Consider the following 12,105-nt stretch of genomic DNA (forward strand, 5'->3'; position numbering starts at 1 on the left):
AAAAGTTCAGTGTTTAGGGCAGTATCTCTCTCTATACCTCCCTACCACTAACACTAAACTAGTTTTAGAGCCAGAGTACTCAACCTCTCTGAGTCATTGTTCCCACATTCATAAATGGAGATAATACCAACCCTGCAGCATCCTTTTGAGGATCAGAGGTTATATAGATATATGTGTAGTGTATCCATGCAATGCATTTAGTGAAAGACTTTTGTCATTTTCATCCTTTTCAAATGGAAAAAGTCCAAAAGAAAATTATACAAAAGATAGGAAAGATGATATTTTGACTTGGAAACTGCATATGAAAGAACAAGAAGGAAAGCAAGAAAGGACTAGCAGTAATCAAGCAATAACATCAACAGTTTGCCTACTAAACTTCTTTCCTTCTTGCCTTTCTCCAAGGTAAAATAATAGCATGAAAAGTGAACACACAGAAAATCATATTTCATAACCTAGAAGAATCTACTTTACAACTAAATAATATTTAGTCTTTTCAAAGAAGAATAGTTTTATTAGGCAATTTTTCAATTTCTCACACACCAAGATATTTTGTTTTGACACCTAGAGTTAAAGGTACATGCTCCCCCACAAAATAATAAATTTGTGGTTTTCCAACTACAGAACTCTGATATAATTTTATTAAATACTTAGAAACACAGCAAAGTAAAAGAAAACTTTTAGTAAAACTAAAAAAAAAAAAGTGAAACTACATTAAGCTAAGTATCATATAAATACTTTGAAAATATCCTTTGAAATCTGATTTTGATATATCCTCAATTCAATAACTGCATTGATTATAAGATGTACCATCAATATAAACACCATTTTTCGGGGGTGGGGGAGAAATCAAAGCTTCACATTAAGTACACACTTTAAAACAGATCAATTTCAGAAACATTAAAATGTAATGTAATACATTTCTCTGGGATTTTGAAAATATTATAATTCTTAATCTATGGCGTATTATATTGGTTATGTTAAATCTGTGAATATTTAGTAAGGTGTACACTGGACTTGTATAGTTTTTCTACATGTATGTTCACTTTAACAAAAATGCTTGGCGTAATAAGCCAGGCACAGTGCGTACAGCTATAATCCCGAGGATTTGGCAGGTTCAAAAAAAGAGGATTCCAAATTCAACATCAGCCTCAGCAACTCACCAAGACCCTGTCTCAAAATTTAAAAAAAAAAAATTAAAAGGGTTTGGTTCAGGAATAGAGTGTCCCCAGGTTCAATCCCCAGTACTGAGTAGGAAAGAGGAGTCCTAACAAAATGAACTGCTACTTCACTTACAGAGTACATACATACATATCAATCAATCAGATGAACTAGAAATCTAAACATAAAAAGTTAAAAGATAAGGCTCTTAGAAAAAAAATAGGAGAGTAACTTCAGAACACTGAGGAAAGTAGAGATATCATAAATAAAAACAAAAAAGCACTAACTGATAAATTGGACTTCTCTAAAATTAAGAACTAAACACCAAAACACCAAGATTCTGAAAATGTTACTTAAAAAGAAGATATTTAGGATATATATACTGTATCTAATGAACAACTTATATAGCATATAAAAATTTACAAAATTATTTTTAAAATAAACAACCCAACACAAAAAGGCAAAAGATCAAATAGATACCCCACAAAAGCAAAAATCCAATAACCAATAAAGATGGGATTCCTAACATGAAAATTGCTCAACTTCACTAAGAAATACAATGGAAACTATGATGCAATACCACTTTACAACCTTCCACAATAACTAAAAAAAAAAAAAAACTAGCTGACAATGTCAAGTGTTGGCAAGGTCCTAGAGCAACTGGAGCTCTCCTCACTGCTGGTAAGACTGGAAATTCATAAAACCACATTGCAAAACACTAGCAGAATCTTAAAACTTGTCCTATGCATAAATGATGACCTATTATACTGCATTTACTTTTAAAAAAATCACATATATGTTTACCCAAAAAAAAATTATAAAAACATTCACAGCAGAAAAAATATATTTTTTAAAAAATATTCATCAACAGGAGAATGAATAAACTGTAACTTATTCACAAAACAAATACAGCAATGAGAATGAACAACTACAATATAACATGGACCTCTCTCACAAATGTAATATTGAGCAAATGAAATCAGAGTATGTACTATATACACGATTCCACTTATATAGATTTCAAAAACAAACAAAATTTTTCTACAAGGAAAAATATAAGGAATATTGGCGGCAGGTAGAGTTCCAGTAAAAATGTTTCATGACCTAGGTGCTGGCTATGTGAATGTATTTATTTTGTGAAAACTCATCTAGTTGTGCACTTTTCTAAATGTATATCATATATCATTAAAACTCTTACATTAGCTGGTGCTGTCACACATGCCAACAATCCCAGCTACTTGGGAAGCTGAGGCAAGATAACTGAAAGTTTGAGGCCAGACTCTGCAACAAGAGACTCAATGTCAAAATAAAAAGGCTGGGGATATAACTAAGTGATAAAGTGCCTCGGGTTCAATCTCTAGTACCATCAATCAATAAATAAACAAACAAACAAACAGACAGACAAAAATAAATTGAAAATCTTACATTAAATGGATCCTGATCTGGTCATCAGGATGCCTAATTCTTTTCTACCACCTATACTATGCTCAGAGATTTGACTGACAGTGATCCTACATAACCCCTGTTGCTCTTCAGGATTTAAAAATCAATAGCTCTGTGAATATGCTACCAATACCCACCATTTCCGAATTATCTGACAAGGATTTTTTTTAACATTCATATATTTAAACATTTATCAAATATCTATAGAACTGGGGTTATGGCTCAGGGTAGAGTGTTCACCTAATACGTGTGAGGCCCTGGGTTCGATCCTCAGCACCACATAAAAATAAATAAAATACAGATAATGTGTCCAACTACAACTAAAAAATAAATATTAAAAATATATATCTATTATGTACTAAACCTATACCAAGTATCCAGAGTTTTAAAAACATGGTCCTTGGCTTCAAGGGGAAGCAAGAAGGCATTAGGGTAGATTTCCTGGAGGTACTAACACCTAAGACTTTTGTTTTGTTTTTATCTGGGAACTGAACCCAAAGATGCTCTACCATCTTCAGCTCTTTTCTCTTTTTATTTTAAGACAGGGTCTCACTACATTCCCCAGGCTGTCCTCAAACTTGGAATCCTCCTGTTTGGCCTTCCAAGTAGCAGAGATTATAGGCATGTACTACCAAGTCCAGTTAAGACCTGAGTCTTTAAAAGATGAATAGAAATTATCCTGGCAAAGTCAGTTTCAATAGTGGGGAAAATCTGAGTAACAAGCACAGTGATGAAAAAAAAAAAACAAAAAAACAGCTTGATATATTTGCTAGATGTTGCTTGAGCATAGTAAAATCAAGAACTTGGATGGGATGGGAAAAGCTATCAAGAAAGAGAAAGATATAAAGTCATGAAAGGACTTAGACTTTATTCAAGAATAAGACAATATGGATCAGTGAGAAAATGATGAAAGGAATGATACGGTCAATAGATTATTCAAGCAGCAGTGTAGAGAATGGACTTAACAGGATAGATTGGCAGAAAGAAGTTTAGGTAAGAGGCAGGTGTAACTGTCCTGACAGATGATAAGGGCCTGAAATAATAAAATGAAAGCTACACCAAATCTGGAGAAAAGAGACTACAGATCCGTAATACTACAGGTCACACTCTTAGAACCATTAACCTACAACAGAAGTCAGCAAATTTTTTCTCTAAAGAAACAAATAGTAAATATTTCAAACTTTTGTTCCATACATGGTTTCTATTGCATATCTTGTTTTTGTTTGTTCTTTTTGGGAGGGCAAGGTACCAGGAATTGAACTCAGGGGCACTAGACCACTGACCACATCCCCATCCCTATTTGTATTTTACTTAGAGACAAGGTCTCACTGAGTTGCACAGTGCCTCCAGTTGCTGATGCTGGCTTTAAACTCGAGATCCTCCTGTCTCAGCCTCCGGAGCTGCTGGGATAACAGGAATGCACCCAGCTTTGTTTATACTTTAACCCTTTAAAAATTAAACTTAGGGCTGGGGCTGGGGCTCAGTGGCAGAGCAAATGAAATGTGTGAGGCACTGGGTTAGATCCTTAGCACTACATACAAAAATTAAATAAAGGCATATTGTCCATCTACAACTACAAAAAAAATTTTTTTTTTTAATTAAACTTAGCTAGTGAGATACAGGGGGCGGAAATGGGAGATGTGGGCCACAGTTAAGTTTGCTGATCCTTGCTACACACTAGCAAAGAAGTGAGGATTAATCTTCCTATGAGATTAATTTTCTTCCTATGAAATTAATCATATTAGTTCTTTACTCTAAAATCTCCATTGGTCCTCACTAAAGTCCAATCCCTACAATGTTTAGCACTCATAGGCTATACTCCAGCTCTAACCTCCTATTCCAGGCTCATGAATTATACCCAGGAGAACCTTCCACTCTTTATTAAATTGAACTAATTACATTTAACTGCCTCGGTATCTTGGTGGTGTTTCCCAACCCAATGTTCTTTCCTCCTGCTCCAAACTTGCCCATATACAAAGAATAATTCAAACTGTAACCTTAAAGTCACTCCACCCTCCTCAAAACTCCTAAAAAGCACCATCTAAGCTTCTCTGATATTTAACTGCTGCCTTGAACTATTACTTCCTATGTATAACTATAAATTCCTTGAGGACAGGCAACAATTTCCACTATTCTCTATCAATGGATCTAGCATAAAACAAGGTATAAGTAAGATGAAGATATATGGGTATGTGATATATATATATATATATATATATATATATATATATACACACACAGACACTTATTCACTGAAATAGCTAGATAACTGAAACAGTGTGATTTAACCCTTATTTCTATTAGTAATTGAATGCTTTAATTCTATAAACATAACCTGAATGCTGCAAGAACCACAGAATGATGATTAACAAATGCATCTCTCTTATTCTTCAAATGTTTTTAGGACTAGTTTCCTAGAGAAATAACAACACACTCGGGTGCAGTGGTGCCGGCCTGTAATCCCAGCAACTCAAGAGGATCACCAATTCAAGGCTGCTCTGGTCAACTTAGTGAGATCTTGTCTCAACATAAATAAAAGGGACTGAGGATACAGCTCAGTACTAGAGTACCCCTGGGTTCAATCCCTTTAAAAAAAAAAAAAAGAAGAAGAAGAAGCAGCAGCAATAAAAAGAAAAAGAAACAATAACGCAATACATATAAAAATTTTTCAATAGTCAATGATATTGATACAGGTACAAAGGCACAAAATTAAAGACAGAAGTTATTAGACCAATTCTAAGTTTACTTGCCTATAATTTTACTTCATTTATTTTTAAAATCCAAATTGAGCTTTACAATTAATTTGTTTTAAATGCACCCTCAATTATAAATTTATCACATTTATAAAGTCTCACACATATAGTTTGAATTTAGCAATAAGATTCTATGACAGTTCACATTACCAAAGTGGTATTACTACATTCACTTAGAATTTCGGGAAATAAGAATATAATTCTCTATGTGAAAGTTTTAAGAAAATAGTCCATTTTAGTTCACTGTTGATAAATAACTATCATCACATAATTTAGCTTGATTAAAGAATTCATCTTATATTGAGAAAATACAGTGAAGCCATCTTTCTAAATACAAAGTGTGAGCTGTGTCCAATTTTACTACCCAAAGAATGTTCAAGAATCTATAAAAATTCCTCCAGAATACTTACCCACATTCCAATACAAAACAACAAAAAGAGTTTAAAACACTCTTAGAAAGGCATAGAAAACCACAACAGTTATACCAAAAGATGGCCAAGAAAGTGAAAACTAGAACCAGGCTTGTTGACCCACCTCTACAATCCCAGAGGCTTGGTTCTGCCAGAGGATGGCAAGTTTGAGGCCAGCCTCAGCAACTCAGCAAGGCCCTGAGCAATGCAGTGAGCCCCTATCTTAAAAATAAAAAATAAAAAGAGCTGGGGATGTAGTTTGGGAGAAAGTGTCTCTGGGTCCAATTCATAGTACCAAAAAAAAAAAAAAAAAGTGAAAGCTGAGACTTTTTTGAACTCTTTTTAACTCTTCAAACACATGGAAGGAAAGTTTATTTACAACTCTGAAAGGCTATTTTTTATCAATAATATTAAAAATTCATTGTAGAGGACATAACCAGAAACCAGGGCCTCCCTTTTTTCAATTCCTGGCTTAGTCTTGGACACATTACTGAACTTCTCTACATGTTTACCCTATTTACTGAACAAGAATTTAAATGACATTCTCAGGTTGTGAGAACTGTTTAAAGGTTGATGAAGTCCTTCAGAAACATAAAGGACCTGCTTAATGCAAAAACTACAGCTACCTGTTAGCAGTGGGTTCCAAATCTAATCATGACAATTCTTGTCTGTCTTAACAGAGCAAATCTTCAGTGAGTCAGAATGGTGTATGTATTTAATGAACTAGTTTAGCAACCTCACAGAAAAGAATTTCTTTCCAAATCTTTGTTTCCTCAAAACCTGTGTCACCATCCAGCCAAGTTATTGGTAAAAAGGAACATGATCCAATTCATGTCAGAAGTTAGGTCTCGTTATTGATAAACCAATACCAAATGACAAAAGACTATCAGAAATCACAGGGAAACTTTCTTTGTTAACATACCAGAAATGTGACCCCTGAAAATAATCCCAGAAAGCAGTGGTTCTAACAAGAGCCTTATTAAAGGCAGAGTCCCTACCCTTTCTTACATAAAGAACTCGAAAAGGTTTTTAGACAGGGGAGACAAGAAGAAGGAATTTACTCAAAACCTAAACTAATTCTTTTAGGTAGTTCCCGCACCTGCCTAGAGCGACTAGAGACTGGAGAGGCTGCTCAGGAAAAGTGCTGATGCCATCTCCAGCTGTCCCTGCATGACAGTAACAATGCAAACACTGACAAAAGAGCTGGGAGGACACCCAAAGCCCCTGCTTGGCAGTACTTCCTTCCACCCGAGTCCCGACCTACAAAGCGACAAATCCCTGAAAGGCCATCCTCTGACAGGTCTCCCACGCGGAGACCTTCTGTCTAGTCTGGAGCGTGAAAAAGTACAAGCCTTCACTCCCTCCAAGAGCGGGGCACCCTAAAGGTGAGGGGAAATGCTGCCAGTCTTTCTTAAGTGCCAGAGGAAAACGCCAGGGGACTTCCTCTCGGGCTCAGAGTGAGGAGGCTCCAGCGCGGGCGCACCGAACTCCCTCGCGCGAGGGCGCCCCGCGGACCCGGGCGGGGAGGGCAGGCCGGACGAGGCAGGCGGTCCGCGCTCTCGCTCCAGGCGCCCGGGGCGCGGGGCTCGGCGCCCGCACCCCATCCCTCCCGGTGGCAGCAGCCAGCGCCCGCGAGTGGGAGGAGGCGACTAGTGGACGGGTCCGGGGCACGGCGAGCGTGCTCCTGCCTCGAGCCGGGTCCCGGGGCGGCAACTCTCCTCTAGCCCCAACTCCGGGGAGCGAGAGGCCGCCGGCCGGACCGCTGGCGCCCGGTGGGGGAGGCGCGAGGCCGGCCTGCCCGCTCCCTCCCCACGCGGTCCGCGCCGGGCGGCCGGTCCGCGCCCTGGTCCCCGCCCGCCGCCGCCGCGGGCCGGGCTGCCGACCTCGGGCGGCCGGGCGCGGGGCCAGGCGGCGGCGGCGGGCGGGCGGGCGGCCTGGGGCCCTACCTGAGGCTGTGTACCAGCTCCCGGCGTGACTGGCTTCCCGGCAGACCACTCGGTTGGACATCTTGGTGCCTGTGCCGCCTATGGTGCACGAGGATGAATGAGGAGGCGGCGGCGGCGGCAGGAGCGGCTCCGCGAGGGGACGAGACACCGCGGGCCCAGCCCAGGAGGAGGCGGCAGCGGGGAGGGGATCGGCCCGGCCCAGGAGGAGGAGGAAGAGGAGGCGGCGGCGGTCCAGGAGGAGGAGATGGCAGCCGGGTTGGTGGCGGCCGCAGCAACAATCACCACAAACTCGGGCGACCGCCGGAAGATGGGGCCCACGGCGGCTTCACCGAAGCCCGGAAAGCCCTGGCCCGGCCCCGGAGTCGCCGCTGCTCCCCAGCCGGGGCTGGTTCCGCTGAGCCGCCCCCACGGCCCCCTCCCCTCCCGGTTGGCCTCCCCGAGCCACCGCCGGTGACCCCACCCCCGTGACTCCGCGCCCGCCCCCTCCCCCCACCCCCCGCGGGGCTCCCCGCACCCACCCCCACCCCCGGCTGGGCCCTCCTGCCCGTCCGCCCGCCCGCTGGCCCCGCCCCGCTCCTCCTCCCGCCGCGCGGCGAGGTTAACGGCGGAAACCGGACAGGCCGGACGGCATCGGGTCCGGTGGCCGGGCGAGGAGGCAGCGGCGGCTGCAGCTCCGCGCACACAAAGCCCAGGGCCGGGGCCTGAACCGGGGAAGGCAGACCCGGAGGAGCCAACGCTTCCTTACTCGCCACTCTAACGGGTCCGGCCCACTGAGCATGCCCAGCACCGCTGCCAGGCCCGCGAGGAATCTCAACGTGCACGCTCCGCTCTCCGGGGTTTAGCGCCAGCAGAGGCTGGGGGCAGGGCGCAGGGAGCAGGACGCAGCCGCAAGGCAAGCCCCTTCCCCCAGCCAACTTCCTTAAACCCAGAGACGGCGGAACGCGCAGAAGCGGCTTTCCACCCCAAAAGTCTGGCGGGTATTCCCAACCATACCCAGGCGTCCTTAGTGGACTCGAACTCTCCAGGTTTCACCCAGGGATGAAAGTCGGTGGCCATGCCGCGAAGTTCATGTGTAGAAGCAGGCACATGGTAAGGTGTGCCTGCAAATGAAGTTTCTGCTTCCCAGGGTCACCCTTGCCACCTAACCGCGGCTTGGACGCTGTAAAAGTTTCATGTTACCTTGATGTAGTTTCATGTCTAATCTCCCTAGCTAAAGTGTGAAGCAATAGACTCATATTCCCAACTGTAAAATGGGGATGACATTCAAGGGGTGTACCTAGAATAAGAATTACTTCATTTAAAGAGCCTGACAGGAAGCTCAGTAGTAAAACATCCTCAGTTCAATCCTCCCCCCACCCCCCAGCCCCATACAAAAAAAATCCTGAAGGATATAAGGTATACATATAACAAACATTAGTTATGTTACCGTTCACTTACCATCTTATAAATCCCAGTATTCCATATATGTATCAGCACAGAATTACAAATTGGACCTCTAAGAAATTGCTATTGTTATTAAATACACCAGTTCAAAACCAGGAAGACAAGAGAAATTTGCATATCTTCAAAAAAAGATTTGGGCCTAGAATCATAAAATTGTTATACCTTAGATTCACATTTAAACAGGCCTTTGGCAATGTCCAAAATAGAGGGCTGGCTGCCTACTATTCAAGTTTAGGTTCCATAGTGCCATTAATAAGATTTTTTTTTTTTTAATGGCACTATTCTGCCCTTCTCCTTCTCCCATCTTTTCAAACTTTAGGGCCCAAGGATTTTATAAGAGATCCCTGTCCTAAAACCTGGTCTAATAATGGTACACTTCTGAATTGCACAGGCTTTTCTACACAGCTATTAAGCTAAAATCTCCACTGAGTATTTGTCTTTATGCAAATTTTACCTTTATTTCACCACTAACCTGCTCAAATATTAAGATATTGTGCAGTCAAAAGATAAAAATGACATACTGAATTAAAACAAATAATTTTTCTTTTAAATGACATACTGAATAGCTAAAGCCACCTTAGAGACAATCAAAAAAGGAGATGAACTCTAATTCCATGGTGCTCTTTCCAGAGAACCAAAACTCAGTGACAACTGATGAAAAGGTCAACTTTTCATTGTAAATTTCAAGAATAAGGAAACTTTTTTAAGTGCTATTGTGACAGCTCTTGTGGTGGTTTATTACTGATATTGTTTCTATGGTAAAATTGGAGAGGCTGGATACAATGAACAAAGAAAGTTTCATATTTCAAGCCCTTTGAATTAGAACAGGAGATTTGTATCCTGGCTCTATCATTCATCATCTGTGTGATCATAGGCATCTAGTAATTCAACCTGCTTTTCAAGCCTTGGTTCTCTCATCTGTCAAATGCAAACAGCAGTTGAAATCTCACAGCTTGCTATGAGAATCTTATATTAGGGTATGTGTAAACAGTTTTGTTCCTATCATCATCCTCTCTGCCTAGGCACAACAATCTTAGTTCCAAACTACTAATCTAAAATTAAGCTTCCTCACTATTAAAATGCTCAACTGAACATTTTTTTTATATATACCTTTATTTCACTTATTTTTATGTGTGCTGAGAATCGAACCAACCCAGGGGTCTCGCACATGCAAAGCAAGCGCTCTACCGCTGAGCCACAGCCAAGGCCCCTGAACACTTCTTTCTTCAAATGATTTTTCTTACTGATCAAATGCTGAACAAAGACCACAATGCCAAATAAAATGAAAGGTTAGAGGATCATCTATTACCTCTCAAATGCTCTCAACATCATTATTCCCCATCTACCTTATTCTGCCTACATTATTCAAGCAGACTCTTGAAAGAAATAAATTGAAACGATTCACGTATCCATCTCCCCTAAATTGATTCATATAATGGAAAATACTTTGTATTCCAAGAGAATCTTATTTGGCAATAGTGTACAATTCTCATGTTATTAACAATTTCCATTACATCCACCTGTAATTTGAGTTTGACATTCCATAAACACTTCATAATAAGAGCAAAGGAGGAATCTTCATTAATAGTCCTTATGAGGCACAGGCTTCAAGAAATAAGTAGCAGTCACAGAACCCAACATTAACGCACTTCTGGAACAGCATATCCAACATTCACTGCAGCACTTTCTATAAGCAGACAACTGGAATTAACCACAATGTCCATCAATCAGGCTTGTTCAAGGAGATACACATGTAAAGAATGTGGTGGAGGAATATACTGGTATGGAAAGAACTCCAAAACAGTGAAAAAACGAATTGCAAAATAGTATGTAAAGTATCCCACCATTTGTGTAAAAATGAATACATGTTCCTACACTTGGAATACTTCTAGAAGAAAGCAACAAACTGGTAACAGTAATTGTAGCTACACCGCAAGGATGGAACGAAGGATTTAACCTTTTCAATGTTAACCTTTTCAATGTGTATATTTGTGTATCTTTTGAACAACTTTTATGCCATATACACATACTACTTATACTAAAAAATACCTAATTTATTGAATTTTTAGGCTTGATTTTTATATGTACATGACAATAATTGATTTTAGACTTTATTTATTCATAGCTTTAGAAGCCCCATACGTCTGAATGCCCTGTAGGTCAGAAAAATATTCTAAACATTACCACAATATTCCAAACAAATCTGGGTTAAGAGTTTAGCATAGACTATTGTGATTTCAATTAAAACTGATACACTAACCTATAATCAGTCAACTTTGCCACTTTTAGCTGTACAAACCAAATTTATTAACATTTATTAAACACTACATACCTTATACTAGGCTAAGTACTTCATCTATTTAAGTCATTGATGATATGTAATACTGAGAATCAAACCGAGTGCCTCACACATGCTAAGCAAGCGCTCTGCTACCAAGCCACAAACCCAGACCCCCAGTACTTTATTTAATGATCTCACATAAGATGTAAATTTGTTCATTTTCAATGTTTTAGAATGAAAATTTTATATGTAAAACTTTTTTCAAAGTTGTTGTTGCTATTTAGAATTCCCAGAAATTAAATGACCGCAACAAAAGATACAAGCTTTTTTAAAGACTGACAAGTTGTTTTTTAAGGCAGGAAGATCACAAATTCAAGGCCAGCGTCATCAACTCAGTAAAATACTGTCTTATACTTTTTTTAAAAAGGCTGGGAATGTAGTTCACTGATAAAACATTCTTAGGTTCTATCCCCAATATGAGTAAAGTGAGATAATACAGAATTCCAAAGAACTTAACCCAAAGAAATTATAGAAATCAGAGTATGATCAAGTTAATAGTCTAGCATTTTTAACTTTCAAAAAAAATGTGCACAATGTGTGTCACTTATGATTCCCTACTCTGACTCACATTTTCATCTACCAGCCATGTAAGAGGGCTTCTATTGTACACA

General features: G+C 40.3%; 1 protein-coding gene across 1 annotated transcript in view; it reads right to left on the bottom strand.

Moving 5' to 3' along the window:
- The window catches only part of Memo1 (mediator of cell motility 1), a 113,764-nt gene extending 105,729 nt beyond the window's left edge, over positions 1-8,035 (bottom strand). The window contains exon 1 of the mRNA XM_076833507.1: positions 7,711-8,035. Coding sequence (XP_076689622.1) covers positions 7,711-7,771 — 61 coding nt within the window. The 5' untranslated portion in view covers positions 7,772-8,035. The remainder of the gene's footprint in view (positions 1-7,710) is intronic.
- Between the last annotated feature and the right edge of the window lie 4,070 nt (positions 8,036-12,105).

This window comes from Callospermophilus lateralis, chromosome 14 (assembly GCF_048772815.1).
Source record: "Callospermophilus lateralis isolate mCalLat2 chromosome 14, mCalLat2.hap1, whole genome shotgun sequence".
In the NCBI taxonomy this organism is placed as follows: domain Eukaryota; kingdom Metazoa; phylum Chordata; class Mammalia; order Rodentia; family Sciuridae; genus Callospermophilus; species Callospermophilus lateralis.